This window comes from Nelusetta ayraudi, unplaced genomic scaffold (genome assembly GCF_046127955.1).
Source record: "Nelusetta ayraudi isolate G7.1 ecotype Tasmania unplaced genomic scaffold, CSIRO-AGI_Nayr_v1 ptg000007l, whole genome shotgun sequence".
Classification (NCBI taxonomy): Eukaryota; Metazoa; Chordata; class Actinopteri; order Tetraodontiformes; family Monacanthidae; genus Nelusetta; species Nelusetta ayraudi.
Window position 1 is genome coordinate 6885323 of NW_027466057.1, and position 16538 is coordinate 6901860.

General features: G+C 47.7%; 2 protein-coding genes across 2 annotated transcripts; both read left to right on the forward strand.

The window, feature by feature from the left end:
* The first annotated feature begins 3192 nt into the window (after positions 1-3192).
* LOC142883038 (rho-related GTP-binding protein RhoV-like) lies at positions 3193-4363 on the forward strand. Its single transcript, XM_076017612.1, has 3 exons — positions 3193-3452; positions 3535-3593; positions 3681-4363. Exons 1-3 carry the CDS (start codon positions 3287-3289, stop codon positions 4128-4130), a joined length of 675 nt encoding a protein of 224 aa, XP_075873727.1. The 5' UTR covers positions 3193-3286; the 3' UTR covers positions 4131-4363.
* Positions 4364-6231: 1868 nt separating this feature from the next.
* Positions 6232-16521, forward strand: LOC142883415 (zinc finger FYVE domain-containing protein 1-like). The gene is made up of 12 exons (XM_076018279.1): positions 6232-6932; positions 7326-7830; positions 8841-9055; positions 9721-9827; positions 9913-10021; positions 10141-10238; positions 10811-10928; positions 11261-11431; positions 11656-11836; positions 12278-12391; positions 13958-14871; positions 14918-16521. The coding sequence occupies exons 1-11, from the start codon at positions 6384-6386 to the stop codon at positions 14188-14190; spliced, it is 2400 nt and encodes a 799-aa protein (XP_075874394.1). The 5' UTR covers positions 6232-6383; the 3' UTR covers positions 14191-14871; positions 14918-16521.
* Positions 16522-16538: the final 17 nt, after the last annotated feature.

The window sequence follows — 16538 nt, forward strand, 5'->3', positions numbered from 1 at the left end:
CATGATTAACCGGGGATAATGGAGGGGGGGACGGGGGGGTTCAAAATCTAACTCTGCGACCCGAGAGTTGCGACTGCGAGTCGTCAATGGGAGCGAGACAACCTAATCCACCGTCGGTCTATGTTTTGTGTCAGATCCTAACAAGCAGGTCGTCACCTTTGACACGAGTGTGCAAACAGTACGACGAGGATTATGCTCCAATGTGTGTATGTGCGTAGAAAGTGAGGGGTTGCCCTGACCGTGACCCTCAAAGTCACACCTTGGGGAGAAGAGGAAAGTGGGGGGGGGGTGGAAACGTTTCCATCATGTGAGGCCTTGGCGTGATGGAGGCGCCCACCCGTTTCTAATCCCCACCACTTAAGAGCCTCGGCCAGATCGACTTAAAGAGACATTATGCGGGGAATGCCGTGCAAATGCCTTGTTTATCGCCTCATCTCCGTGTCACTTCGCTTGTTTTGCGGCCTTGTCTGCCTCGTGCCGAGCTTATCTGGGGCTTACAGCGAGGAGCGTAATCTCTTAACACCTATCTGCCAAACATCTCTATTGTTGTCCCCACTCGCTTTGTGTTTCTCATGGCAACCGCTCGGGGATGAGAGCCAAACGACCGCCGCCTATGGATGCGGTACCCAAGTTTATCTTTTGGGTTTCCTCTTTACGAAGTGATGCGAACGACTGGGGGGTGAACGTCGGATGTGAGTTTTTCATATGGCTGTTTTTTGGGGGTTTTTTTTGCAGGGAGGGAGCTGGGGGAGGGAAGAGAGGTGTCTCGCTTTAAGCTGTGCACACTGAGACCCTTACTAAGCAGATTACACCCACAAATCTGTGTCAGAATACATTTCCGCATGTCTAGTCATGCAAAAAAAGACGGAGCGTGAGAATGCGGACACAAAAGGCGCCGCCGCGTTTACAGGATGCGCGCGCGTCCCCACCCGGGCGCGCGCTCGACTCGGTCGCCCAGCGAGCTGCAGACATCTGCTGCCTCGCGGCATCAGCTCGGTGCAAAACATCTGAAGAGAAGGGCGATGTGTGATGTTGATGGCGATGATGATGATGATGATGATGATGATGATGATGATGATGAAAGTGCCCGTTCCAGGAAATAAAGAATCTTTTGGAGGTATTTAAAGAGCGTTTCCTGTGTTTGACATTTACCTTGGAGTAAGGAACAGGCGATTGTGACTCACAGTTGCAACATGGGTGTGTGTGTGTGTGTGCGTGCGTGCGTGTGTGTGTGTGTGTGTGTGTGTGTGTGTGTGTCGGTGGGAGTGCAGGCAAGTGGTGTGGGGACCAGATGTTGTCCCCCTTCCGTGGGGAATAAACTTTATCACTCACACCGCAGGTGGTGGGAAAGAGAGCGGGAGAGGAGAACGGGTGAGAAACGACGGCAAACAGGAAGCAGGGACCTTACAACACAATGCAGCCAGAGTTTCCTGCAGCCTCAGATAAATAAGGAACAACGCTGCGTCCCCCCCCACCCCCCCACACTTCTCCCCCCCGGCCTTCTCCTACCAACCACCCCCCCTCCCCACCACCTCCCGGCCCCCATTCACTACCTACTACCACATCTCACAGGTCTCCTCATCTGAACCTGACGAGCAATTAACAGACGAACGAGTGCAAATATCTCCGATGAATGTGACACAACCTGCGCATTCCAGCTGAAAGTCAGTGCTCGGTGCCAGCAGCGTCGTGATGAAAGCGGAGGCCCGGTCCGTGAGGTCACGAGCCAGATGTTGAGCCGAGCTGCATCCCAATGATCTTCGGGCCTCGAACAAAAAGCTATCAGCACGCGCGCCTTTTCCTGTTGCCTTCACTATCATGCGTTTTACAGCTGTTCAGCTGGCTGCGGTCCAGTCAGGCACATAAGAAGCGGTTCAAGGTCCGAGGGCCGGTATTTTAGTCGCCGCCGGTGCTTTGACGTCTTTTTGATCTCGAGCGGGGAAATAGACGCTCCACGTCTTTGGTGCGTGCGTGTGACATTAAGTTTCCTCCCTGACAGCCTGACTGTCCTGGGGAGAACAATGAATCCGTCATCAGGCACGTCCTCCTCTGCACCAATCAGCAGCGCACGTCCCAAACTGTTGCTAAGCTGTGGTGGCGGTAGCAGTGAGCGGTTGACTATGATTTTCCAATCGTCCGATTTATTATTATTATTATTATTATTATTGTTGTTGTTGTTGTTGTTGTTGTTGTTGTTGTTATTATCATCATCATTATTATTATTATTATTATTATTATTATTATTATTATTACTTAGATGAGAGGGGTTGCTTTTGGTGGATTTTTGAACCCGCTCACCCTGGAATGAGACAGGATGAAACATGGCTCACAAAGTTTCTGCCATAAACCGCAGCTGTTGACAGTCTAACAATGCACCCCCTCCTCAGCTGTGCCCTTTGCCCTTTTTGCACGAGGGAACGAGCCTGGACGGTTGCGCTTTTATAAATCTATGGTTGTTGTTTTTTTTTTTTTTTTTTTAATGAGAACAATACGCTGGGTTGGCAGTGGGCTTTGCAGTGGGTGGGTGTCAATAAAACTGAGCTGAGCTGAGCTGATCAATCTCTGCCCAACGTTTAGAACCAGTAAAATACACAATATACAATCACTGTATATCTACACTGCGTTAACAGCCTGTGTACTTTGTCCGTACTGCAGCAGCAGCAGCAGCAGCAGCAGCAGCAGCAGGAAGCAGGCAGTGGATGAGGAGCAGCGTTGAGTCTCAAAGGTGGAGCGCGAACGACAAATCTGTGGAGCGACGGTTCCCTCCAGTGGCCAAAAGTAATATTACACCCTCGATAAGCAGGGTGACAAGCTTCTGGACTAATTTGCTGCCTCGTGTTACCCGATTCCCTCTTACTTTGAAAAAAAAGAAGACATAATGTTAACACTATCTCCGATTAAATCATTTTCTATCTGTTTTGGATACAGTTGACATGGTGCTTTTTTTCACAGCCACCGGAAATCGTGTTGAGTGTTTGCTAATAACTCGCTGATAATAACTAGCGATGCGCTAGGCTACTGATTGGGGGGGGTTACTGTATCAAATTTGCATCAAGCGGAAGTCCCTCAGTAAAAGTGCCGGGGTCACGTCTCCTCTGATTGGCCGCTTTTGTTCTTTCAAATCGAGGTGTCCTCTCTCGCCTTTATTGATCCCCCCCAGTTGGTCTCCGTTGGAGGGAGAGGAGACGTTTTTACAGTGACGCTGCTGCTGCTGTTGCTGCTGCTGCTGTTGCTGCTCGGATCATGGGACAGTGACCTGGCAAAAAAAAAAAAGAAGAAGAAGAAGATGGCACAGGCCTGTCTGAGATCTGACAAGGCTGCCCGGCTGAGGGAGGAACTGAGCTGCATGCTGGTGGGCGACGGCGCTGTGGGCAAGACCAGCATGGTCATCAGCTACATCTTCAACGGATATAACAGTGATTACAGGCAGACAGCATTCGATGTCTTCACCGGTGAGTGGCACAACTTCCTTTTTCGAGGTTCGCACTCCGCCTCGGCTCACCCGTAATCCAGCTTCTCCTCCTTCCGATCCAGGTTTGGTCCATGTGAACGGGATTCCGACCCGGATCAAGCTGATAGACACGGCGGGGCAGGTAGATTTTCCGTTCTGGTTGATTTTGTGTTGTCCCAAAGATGCTCACCTTCCTTGAGTTCTAACCCCGCTGGTTTTCCCCCAACAGGAGGAGTTCGGCCTTCTCCGCTCTCTGTGCTACGCCCACGTGGACGTCTTCATCCTGTGCTTCAGCCTGGTCAACCCCGTCTCCTTCCGCAACGTCACCTCCAAATGGATCCCGCAGATCCGTGCCGGCAACCCCGTCTCTCCCATCGTGCTGGTGGGCACCCAGTCCGACCTCTGCCACGACGTGGACGTCCTCATCCGCCTGGATGAGCGCGGAGCCAAACCGGTGGCCCACAGCCGGGCCCGGAGGCTGGCTCGCAGGATCGGAGCCCAGGACTACGTGGAGTGTTCCGCTCTGACGCAACGCAACCTCAAAGACGTGTTTGACGGCGCCGTTCACGCCGCCATCAGCCACAAGAACTCGGGCAAGACCTCGAAAAGGCTCGGCCCGCTTAAACGTTTGAAGGCCTTCTGCAACTCTGGATGGAGGGAAATCTTCAGTTTGACCTGACGTAGGATCAAGGACAAGTGTGTTTTTTTTTTTTTTTTATGGCGCTACATTGAGTGTGTACATCAACATTAGCACTGATGTTTTGATTGTCAGAAGTGAAGAAAATCCTAAACCATAAGATTCAAAGTTCGCTCTCCTTTTATTTTTCTGCCACCCTTATTTTTATATGTGTGTGTGTTTGTGTGTGCGTGTTTCTTTATTTGTTCTGCTTGGTAATAAATGCACTACTGTAACTAGCTGACCCTCTTTATTTTACTTTTATTTTATGTACCTGTCAACTAAGCCCCTCTTCCCTGGAAACAGTGACTACATTTTTACTCTCTACAGGCTACCGTCAGGGAGAAATTGGAGGGAAAACACCAAGGGCCGTTTGAGACAAATGGTCACCTGCTGATTCTTTGAAGTGCTCATTTTAAAGACAAAAGCCATTTAAATCTCCCCCCTGATTGAGAGATTAGAAGAGGTTAAAGGGGAGAGAAACAGGGTTGGGGGGAGGCAGCGTGTGAAAAAAAGGAATTATCAAAAGAAGTGAATAGAAGACAGATAAAGACATGGATTCGTGCGGCAACGGCACATATTAAACAACAGAAATAGAATTTTGTGGTCCAGTTGCAATTCTATAATATCTTTTAAAAATATATATATATATTTTAATTCAAAATGTCAGCATTTGCATTTTAAGTGGTTTGATTTCAATGGGGATAGTACATCCGGTTAAACATATCTCTGTTCTATATCAGGGTCAACATAATTACAACAAGTGTCATGTTTTTAAACTTCTCAAAAGGGCACAAAAACACATTTTCTCACATCATTTCCCACTGTGCAGTTGTTTTGTGTCACTTGTCACATTTTGCAAACTCATGTTTTGAATGAATGAATGGATGGAAAACATTTTTAAAAAACAAAACAAAATTAAAAAAAAAAAAGGAATAGGAAGAAGTAACTACTTATTCACTCCTACCCTCTTAATTATATAATACTCATGCTCCACATAAACAGTTTACGTTATAAATGTACAATCCTGTGAGATAGATATATATATATTTACTCATATATCTTTTCATTTGTTCATTTGTTTGTTTAGAAGCACTTTTGACGCTGCACGGAAGAAAAAGAGAGAAGCCTCTTCAGCCAGCCCGTCTGCCGGGCCGGACTTCATTTCCCGTCATGCAACCGCTTCGGCAGCCTCCTCTGACCCTGTGAGTGAAAAATAATCTGATCAGCTGATCTGACCTGGCAACAAAATAGCGTAGCCACAGCACAGTGAACTGCCAGGGAGGAGGGGGGCCGAGGAACAAAACAATGACACTGCTACGGGTGACAGCGCAGAGGCACTTGTAGAGACTTTTATCGGGACAAACGGCGCGGATTCCCCTCCCGTTTCAAACCAAAAAGAGGAGCAAACAATTGCGGGGATATCCGTGTTTTCGACATCGGCTGGCTGTTGTTTTCGCTGATGTGTTGTCGAAGCACAGCTGAGAGACTGGAAGCTAGCTGCTTGTGTCGGACGGCTTTCGGGAGTCTGTTAAATGCACATCTTTTCCGCAAGGGAAACTAGACTTGAAGCTGCCCGTCGACGTAAAGTGGCTGAAATTATTTCTTTTTTTGCAATATTTGCTGCTTTGTTGCCAAAAAAGGAGAGAAAACGCCACCGAGTTCGTCCGTGAACCCAAGACGGGTCAGTCAGTAGCAAGCTAGCTTGTTGTTAGCGTCAACATTTGCACATTCATCTCGTCAGGGAAGAGCTCATTGTTTGTTTATGTGTTTGAAAAACGTCCACTTTGTCGGCATTTTTTCTGTTTTCTCGCCGTGCTGCAGCTTTTTCAGTCGAGTTGGCTTCACAAACTGGCTAAGTGTGGGTGGGGAAGCGGTATCAGGTGTTACTCAAGGAGACGGCAGCTACTGTTTTATTGCCTCGTTATTATCGCACTGAGCGGCGCAATAAATCCATTGAAGTTATTCGCTGAGATAATCATTTCCGTTGAGCGGATTGTTGCTCTGTTTTTAGCCAGCTCTGCCACCGTGCAGATGTGTGTTAACATCATTTAAGTACTGTGTTGTTGTTTTTTAATTATTATTATTATTATTATTATTATTATTATTATTATTTTGCTCGTTGTTATTGTCAGTATTCACTCAAGTTGTGCGTTTTTGATACCTGCTGATATTTGGAAATACCGGTGCTCTTTCCTAGAGGTGTTTAAAAGAAACAAAGAAAAACTCCATTCAGTATTTATCCGGTGCGAAACAATGAGTGGCCATGGCTCATCTTCAGAAAAGGGAGTCAACACCAGTCTGATATGTCAGGAGAGTTACGCCTGCGGCGGCTCCGAGGAGGCTGCGTTCGAGTGCGACGAGTGCCGGAGCCTGCAGTGTGTCCGCTGCGAGCTCGAGCTCCACAACCAGGAGCGCCTGAAGAACCACGCGCGGGCTCCGATCGGCCCGGGCCACGTCCCCTACTGCGACAACTGCAAAGGGGGCACCCACGCAGAGAGCGGCGGCGGCGGCAGACGGCACAGGTCCGTGGTCCGCTGCCAGAACTGCAAGGTCAACTTGTGCCAAGACTGCCAGAAGCGCACGCACGGCGGCGGCAACAAGAAGAAGCACCAGCTCACGTCCTACCCTGCACCACCCAAACCTGCTGCTGCCACCGCTACCGCCACCGTCAACAATGTCCAGGTGCCCGCCCCGCCCGCCGGCCCGGTCCGGTCAACAGTCGATGACATCATGGCCCAAAGGGCGAAGCTGCTGGAAAAGGTCGCCAGTTTCCTCTTGGTGGACGAGAATGAAGACATGCAGGTATGCTGGGGTTTTTTTTTTTTTTTTTTTTTTTGGTCACTCAAAATGCCGTATCATCTTGTCTCTGATGAATTTCCCGGGCGACTGTAGCTCAGGAGGTAGAGTGGGTTGTCCCGACAGGTTGCCGGTTCAAATCCCTCTCCATCCCAGTCTGTAATTGTGTCCTTGGGCAAGACATTTAACCCACTTTGCCTTGTACAAATATGAGTGGATGTGTAGATTGGCTACCACACTTCCTTCATGTAGCTTACCACCACCAGTGTGAATGTGGTGTGAATGAATCATTGCTCCAATTTAAAGCGCTTTGGCTGCCTTGAGTAACGCTATATAAGTTCAATCCATTCTTTTTATTATTAATTGAAGCTAATCTTCACTTCTCTCTCCGCCCCCAAGATAAAAGATGAAGCGTCCTTCATAAAGCGCCTGGGCTGCGACCCCAGCCAGCTGCTGAAGGTGGTGTCCATCTTTGGCAACACGGGCGAGGGCAAGTCCCACACCCTCAACCACACCTTCTTCGCGGGCAGGGAGGTGTTCAAGACGTCCCCCACGCAGGAGTCCTGCACGGTGGGCGTGTGGGCCGCCCTCGACCCCGTCCGCAAGGTGGTGGTGGTGGACACGGAGGGCCTGCTGGGCAACAGCTCCAAGCAGGGCCAGAGGACCCGCCTCCTGCTCAAGGTGCTCGCCGTCTCCGACCTCATCATCTACCGCACCCACGCCGACCGCCTCCACGACGACCTCTTCAAGTTCCTGGGCGACGCCTCTGACGCCTACCTGAGGCACTTCACCAAGGAGCTGAAGGCCACGACGGCCCGCTGCGGCCTGGACGTCCCGCTGTCCACCCTCGGCCCCGCCGTGGTCATCTTCCATGAGACGGTGCACACCAAGCTGCTGGGCGCAGGTAGGCCGATCCAGCCCTGGGCGAGTAATTAAGTCCCTCCCCTCGTGCGTTCGTCGGCCTCGTTCAAAGCTTCTGGCCTCTCACAGAGGGAGCGAGCGCCGAGCGTGTCGCCGGGAATGCGACCCGAGAGGACGAGAGGTGGAGCGAGCCAAGTAAACTAAGGGTCAAACATCTGCAGATAATTGCATGTTTAGAATATGTGAGCCTGCAGTGTCTCCTGGCTCCGCCCCCTGTGTTAGAGGAGCTCTGAGCGAGGGCCTCGACTATTGGTGAAATGTGTGAGCGCTGGTTTTAAAGAAAAAACTGGACATTTTTATAGCTGTGCTCGCACTTGCTGGTCCCATATAATGTCTCAGAAGAATGATGATGTTTTAGCAGCATTGAGTGCGATTGTTGACTAGACTTTTCAAACTGCTTAGTTCACTTTGACCACCACAGCAGCCGGTGTTTTCACATCAGGTTCTCCTTCATCCAGAGTGTCACTGGGGCCTTGTGCAAGAGAACAGCCAGTTGATTGACAGGCTATAGACATCCATTGTTAGAGAACAGATTTTCTGGAATACGAAACCCTTTATTGTAGACTTTTTTTTTCTTCTTTTTTTTTTAAGCTGGTGCTTTATTATGGTGCAGCAAAAGGTGGAATTTGCAATATGGAAGTTGACTTTGTTTGCACACAGCAATCCGACCCCATGAGCCACAACATAAAGCAGTTTGCTTCCCCTTACAAAGATGACATGTTCAGAATCTTGTCTTCCTGAAAAGCTCAATTTCAGCCACTGGAGAACAGTCTGAAATCAGCCTCTGTGACTTTGCACAGCGTTCTAAACGGCATAATAAAAATTGCTTGGTGGTTTGTACCTTGCTTGTGAAGAGAGAGACGGCGTGTTTGGCCGCTGACTCCTGACGCAACGCGTTAGACCACATACACTGAAGCGCTAAACAGCTTTGAGAGACGTCTCTGGCAGCGAATCGTGACCGTGCTGAGCCTCTCCATCTGCGCTTGTCTCCAGACAAGTCGTCGGAGTCGGTGGACCGGCTGCTGCTGGAGCGCTTCAAGAAGCTTTCCCGTTTCCCAGAGGCCTTCAGCTCCGTGCAGTACTGGGGCACCCAGACCCTCAGCCCCCCCACCGACTTCTGCGGCCTGCAGAACAAACTGGAGCAGCTCCTGGATAACAACGCCACCCGTTCGCCACGCACCCCCGCGGTCGTCTTCAAAGCGCTGCAGGTACGTGTAAAGGCCGACCCGCATCGCACCTGCATGTCTGTCCCTGTGAAAAGTCTCCAGCGACCTGTGTCATGGCTTGGTTCTTCTGTTATTTTCATGTTGTGCGTGACAACAGCATCATGGAAACCGCAAGGAATCAAAATGTCACGCAGAGCGTTTGACTGAGGTTGAAGTTACTGCAGCGATAAATAAAAGCAATGTAAAAATAAATACAGAGGGAAAATATGAATGTTTTTAAAAAAAAAAAGACAGAATGCAACAGAATCACGCAAGATATGTGTGGACTGATGAACAGCATTCCTAGAATTATTAGTATTTTGAGCCAACAGCAGACATGCTGAAAATTTGTGAGTCTAAGAGAAATTATTCAGACATTCAGTAGAGAGCAAAGCAAAAACACTTCCACCTTCAGTCGCCACCAAATGTTATGGCTATAGCATTAGCACTTTATTCACAGAGTATCCAGTCACTGTTACAGTGGCTGGGTATCTCTTGATCATTTTCTCGCTCTCCCCATTCATACTGCGCTTGTCTCGAATGTGTTGCAGTATTTGAATCTCATAATTTTTTGAGCGGAATTAAATGACGGTGATATGAGTGTGTTTTTTTTGTGAGACTTCAGGACAGATTGGGGCCCACATGGAGCTCATGTTTGTCTCTTTCAGGCGTTGAGCGAGCGCTTCAATGGAGAGATCTCGGGAGATCTTGTGGCTAACAGCTGCTTCTTTCCCGACGAGTACTTCACCTGCTCCAGTCAGTGCCTCAGTTGTGGGTGAGTGGCCTCTTCTTCCTTTCTCCAAAAGAAAAACCCCAAGCTATTCTGAACGTCGTCATGATTGTACGATCGCTGGCTGCAGGTCTGGCTGCAGGAACAGCATGAACCACCTGGGTGAAGGACAGTCTCATGAGGCAAAGCACCGCTGTCGGTATTCTGTCCAGTACGATAATCGCATTTACACCTGTAAGGTAGGCGTGCTGCTGCTGCTGCTGCTGCTGCTGCTGCTGCTGCTGCAGCCCAGCTGTGATGCTTGGGCTCAGGCTTTTGACTTTTTGCCCTCCCCACTGACTGTGACACATCCTTCCAGGCCTGCTACGAAGGTGGAAAGGAAGTGATAGTCGTTCCCAAGACCTCCGCCTCCTCGGACTCTCCGTGGTTGGGCCTCGCCAAGTACGCCTGGTCTGGGTGAGTGGAAGCCGACTGACCAGCGGAGGTCAAGTGCACCCCGGCCAGAGTTAAGCTTAGGTGACCTTTACGCGGCCTAATCTTAGCTCCTGCGCTTTTCACTCTGGCCTAAAATCCTGAACCCTTCACGGCAGCTGGACCTTCTCCGATTTCACCTCTCTAGTCTCGCTCATCCATCTTGTCAACCTCCAACACAAAGCGTTTTTCAGTTTGACTTTTGTCACGGCTGCCGTAATCCGTCGGCTTACTTTACAGTTAAAGAGGCAGGAGGTGTAACTACGTAGCAAGGAAAAACACTTTAAATAACTCTAAATATGCTCTATGAAAGGTGGCTGTTTTGAAGAATTTGAATAGAAAACCTGTTATTTTGCGAGTCATTTTCCATTTTTTTTTGGTTCCTACATAATTACATGTGTGTTCATACTTAGTTTTAATGCCTTCAATGAAAAACTGCAATGTCAATAGTCATGAGAATGAAAGAAAAGACATTCAATTCATTGGGTGTGTCCAAACTTTTGGCTGGTATCCTGAGGGTTTGAAATCCAGGTTCTCAAACATACCTCCTTCACCAGGTATGTCATTGAGTGCCCCCACTGTGGAGTGATTTACCGGAGTCGTCAGTACTGGTACGGGAACCAGGACCCCGTGGACACAGCTGTACGCACCGAGATCCAGCACATCTGGCCAGGGGTGAGCAACTAATGTTAATTTTTTTTATTTATAATTTTATTTTTCAGTGCCTTTCTGAGCACCCAAGGACACTTCACAGGAACACAATGTAGTAAAGCAACAGTTAAAAGCTAAACACAGAAAGAGAAATAACGAAATAAATAAATGAAAGAAAAACTAAAGTAAAATGAAACAACACAGTTAGGTGGAGTAGCATCATTTAAACAGATGGCTTTTGAGTCTGGAATTTAAATAAAGGAAGAGAGTCTACGTCTGGGATGTCTGATGAGAGAGAGTTCCAGAGTCCGTCCCTCCGTCCGTCCGCTCATCAAATTTCAATCTGCTCCTTCCAGTCGGACGGCTTCTTGAAGGACAACGGCAACGCGGCGCAGCGTCTCCTGGACGGGGTGAACCTCGTGGCCCAGTCCATGTCGGAGCTCAGCGTCAAGCCTGCCAAGGCCGTCACCTCCTGGCTGACGGATCAAATCGCCCCGGCCTACTGGAAACCCAACTCCCTCATCTTGGTGAGTGACACACGCAGCCTCTGCCGCCCTCCACCACCACCACCAGCCAAGTCAACACTTTGGCGTCCAGAGGGATGTTTACTGGCCAGCGTTGCAGTAGCAGCAGCGCCTATTACACAATCCAATGTTTGCAGGTCACAAGATAACGCTCTGGAGCCCCTCACATGGTGTCCTCTTGAACTTGGCACATGGTCAATAACATGTTATTGTTTTTTTCCTGATAGATGTGCCATAAGTGTCACGCGGTCTTCCAGGACAACGACACCAAGCATCACTGCCGTGCCTGCGGGGAGGGATTCTGCGACAGCTGCTCCTCCAGGGCCGCGCCCGTCCCCGAGAGAGGCTGGGGTCTCGCCCCCGTCAGGGTGTGCGACGTCTGCTTCGAGCAGAGGGCGTCGTACGCAGGTGAACGAACACTCGGGATAACGTCAAGCGTTGCCCCCCCTCCACCCTTGCACAAGTTCAAAATGCTTTTTTTGTCCTTCAAGGGCCGATTTAAGACATTACAGGTTGTCATTTTCGTTCACATAAAACTAGTGTTGTAGTCAAGACTTCACCAACCGAGACCAAGACATTATCAAGACTAGAGAGTATCGAGATCGAGACGAGACCAAGACTACATATATATATCAAAGAAAAATGACAACAAAACAGAAAAAAATGACCAGTATCTTTTTTAAAATTCAAGTTTGCTTCTAACTGGAACAGCAATGTCTCTTTTCAACAAGGAATCTTTTAATTATTTTCTTTTAACATTTTGCTGCTTTGCAAACTATTTTGAACCATTTTCAAAAAAACATTGCGTTAAAATGGCTTAAAAAAACAAACAAATGTTCCTTGTCGCAGAGATGCTGGAGGCGGAGCTGGAAGAGGAAGAGGGCGGGAACCTGGCCAGGAAGGTTGGCGAAGCGGTGACCAATACCATCGGGGCTGTGGTCACGGCTATTGACATCCCGCTCGGTGAGTGTTGCCCAAAACAAGACCTAAAGAGGAACGTTATGTAACAGGAATAAGCAGCCCAGTAAACATGAGCCAGTGAACCCCAACGCCCTCTAGTGGCAGAGATGAAGCACACTCCCCCCGTTCAGCCACGTCCATAAAGCTAAAAATGACCTAGCACGGTGACCCAGTGGGTTTTACTGGCTGTAAAATATGCTCTGCCGCTTGTGTCCTAATTTAGGAATCAAAATTATCTAATGATTCTCTGAACCGACGGTCAATCAATGAGGCCTCCCTAATGACAAACGAGTTATGTCATAGTGGCCTAGTTGTGGCGGAGACTGGGCCAAGCTGCGTGTCTCTTGCTGAGTCACTGTAGATTACACACATGTCATTTTCAAGGTGGAAGCTGATCTGAAAACACAGTCGAAGGTTGAGTTGCAGTTTTTTCTTTTACTTTAAACTCTCCAGTTGTTAGAACCAGAAATTAAAATCCCCCTCGGCTCAGTGACTCTGGTGTCTTCAGACCGTGTCAGGCAGTTTTTTTCTGGGTGCAAAGGTGAGGCAGATGACCGGTGATCTGGTATTTCATTTTACAATGCTTCCATCTGTAAACTCGCCATTCCTGTCTGCATGAGTCGGTGAGTCAGCTCTACTTTGCTGAAGTGCTGCACCATTGTCCATATTGTGCTTTGGTCTCTGGGTGTTTCAGACTGAGGAAAACAGCTCTGAATCTGCACAGCCACCGAGGAAAAACAAAAAAACAACGACAATAAACACAATTGGTCAATTCTGTGTAGACTTAATTACACGCCTCAAGTTGTGACCATATTGTCCCTTCAGTTTTTTTCTTGCTTGTTTAAGTTTTAATTGTATACTTATTTGAGTCTTGTGTTCTTAAAAATCAATAAGTTGTCTGTTTATAAATGTGCAAAGGTCTTCAGATTTTCCTCTTGTTGAAAAATGTCTTGAAGATAATACCTTGAGACACACTTGTTTTTATTTTATATTTGTTTTTTCTGTGCAATCGAGGGTGTAATTAAGAATCCTTAAGATACAACTTCCTGTTTGGATTGTTCAGGAAGTGCCAACAGAAATATAATATTAGATTTTTTATTTTTTTATTTTTTTAATTTATTGAAAGGCCTATTCATGTATTTTGATAATAACCACCATTCATGTATGTCGGTATTGGCTCGGGGCAGCAGGCTTACAGCTTCACTTGTGTACTTTTAGCCCTCTGTTTACAGCCTGCCACAAAATGCTGGATGCTGCCCTCCTCCTTAGTTTGATCTTCCGTTGTTATAACAAGGCAGCTGTGATGATGTCACAGTAAGAATATCTGGGCTTGTTGTCTCTCACCGGGGGAAATCCGTCCGTCAGTGAGTTATCCGAGCCCTTTGTGACATCACAGACGGGCTGATTTTCTAAAAGCATAAGAATTTTTCCTCATCCCTGCGAAGTTCACTGACCGGCCGGAGACCTGGATCACCGTTTGAACTGTTCCGCCGCAGTCTCAGTTCTCATAGTCTGCCAGACTTCGCAGCTAATTGGTGTGTTTGTGCTCGACTGCCGCCGCCACTGCAGGCCTGGTGAAAGACGCGGCCCGTCCTGCCTACTGGGTGCCGGACCAGGACATCCTGTGTTGCCACGGCTGCCAGCGCGACTTCACCGCCAAGCTGTCCAAGCACCACTGCCGGGCCTGTGGCCAGGGCGTGTGTGACGACTGCTCGCCAGAGCGCCGCCCCGTCCCGTCGCGGGGCTGGGACCACCCCGTGCGCGTGTGCAAGACCTGCGACCAGAAGCCCGGGGAACTTTAACAGAGGGGAACCGTCTTCCTTGCACGGCCCGCCGGCCACCGCCGCCGCCGCTGCCGCTTTACCTCGTGTCACGCCGGGGCGTCCGCCTCGCGCCCGTGAAAGGAAGTTTTAGGTCAGATTTAGCAGATTTAGGACTTCTGAGTTCCTGTGGCCTTTTTAGAACAGCCAGAAACAATGTGAGTTACTTGACTTGAGTGTAAAAAAAAAAAAATAAGAAAAAAAATAAGAAGAACTTACACTCTTGATTATTCACAAAGTAAATATTTTAATTCTTTCTGACACAAGTACGTTTCTCTGTTTAAGCGAGGCTGTCGAGCTATTTTTCTACTATCGGAAAATATTATAAAAAAAAATGTATCATTTAAATACTATTAGCTGAGAACCCCTGCGAGGGTTGTTGAGTTTAGTTTATTTTTTCTCTGATGAACATGTTTTTGTTTTTTTCTCCGATGTTGTATCTGTAACGGCGAGGACGTATTTTATATCAGCGTAGGATCCATCGCATGCTCAGCTGCAACATTTTCAGTTTTTGCACTAAGCCTTTATTTCCCCCCACACCCCCCAGCTGTTATAGGCTGCTGCTACCGTGGCCAAAATCCAGATACACTCAACGACGTGTCTGTCTCACACTGAGCTGAAACGCACCGCAGTAGGTCCAGGCGGGTGGGGGGGTTGGGTTGGGTTGGGTGGTGTGGGGTGTCGGGGGTTGGTTGGGTTTGGGGGGTAGTTATATATATCTGGTGTGCCAAAATCATTCAGGTCACTGTGTTTGTGCCGATATAATGTTTATATTTGCTCATGTAATCCGTGATCGTATGGATGGACGTTGAACTATGTTAGAGGAATATACATTTTAAATGTGGAAAATTATTTATGTATCGAAGATGAAAAGACAACTGGCCCTCGTGCATGACAGTCTGACAGGCCCACGGCCTCCTCTTCCTCCTCTGTGTGACCAGAGGACGGCTGAATGAACGACACCGTCCGTCTGTCACCAAGCGGCATTTCGGAGAACGCACACGTCAGGAAATGTGCGTTTTGTGTTTTGTTTTTATTCATTTTGTTTCCACTTTTTTTCTTTTTATCAATATTTGCAGTTGTATTAGAGGAATGACAAATACTCAACGCGTGTCTTGGAACCAGTTTTATAAATGACATTCACGCCTTCAGATCTCTGTAGGCAGTCTAACAGGATCGAGACTCCCGACAAAGGTCAACACATTTTTTTTTTCCCCACTCAGTTCCGTTTTCGGGTCACACTTCATTTCTTCCGTCATTTTACATGTTACTCTAATTGCGTTTGATAAGTTAATGCTCTTAAGTCCCTCCTTCTTTTTGTTGGATATTAGTGACTGTATAGATATTTATATACTTTAATGTGACTGTATGTGAACCATCCTGTCTTCACACTTGCTTTTAACCTTATTTTTCCTCCCTCATATTTGATCCTGTGAGCTTTAACTCCTGTATGCTTACCTGTTTTGAGTTGACGAGTGATTAAACTCTCAAACCTGGATGTTGTTGAAAGCACAAGGTGATGCCTTTAACACACACATGCTTGTATATTGTTCAGAGAATGCGGAGGGCAACGGGGGCGTCTGTGGATTGTAAGCTATGTCGATAAAGTGAATTATTTTTGCTGCCGGCGCCGAACTTTATGGTTCTGATGATGAAGAGTGTTTGCCTTGCCTCAGACTAGATTTATCTGTCTGACTTGCATCACGCACGAACCCTTGTGAGAGATGCAGACATTGCACAGTTTAAAACAAACGAACAAAACAAAAAACATACACATGATGAACTGCTAAACTTGAAATGTTTGATTTTACCCGGTCATCTGGGTTTTTTTTTGTGTGTTTTTATTTTTTTTTTGTATCTGTGCTTTTTGTTTTCTCCCTTTGAAACATTGTGCTGCCCACCCACCTACACACTACGAATAAAACAGGAATGACATGTACTCATCTTGAAAAGCTAACCAAGTGATAATGTTTAGATACTCGCTCAAGTCATGCGTAGGATTAAAGTTGAATCAACCTGTCTTGGGTTTCACAACAAAATAAGAAGAATAAGAGAAGAAACCTAATGTAGGACTGTCTCCATGTCTTAAGTGTGTTTGTTTGTGCGCTCTAATCTCCCTGTGCCCAACCACTTATTTGTCCTGCATGTGGGAGGGATAGATCATGTGCACGCCTGTGTATTATGAGCCTTTGCTTCCATTCCTTCTCCGGCTCCGCTAACTCTGATAAAGCGAGGAGGGAAATTGTTTGCTTGGTGCTCATTGATGATGATGATAAATGATTTATAATTATTTTAATAAATAATTAAACCCCAGCTTCCCGACTTAATAT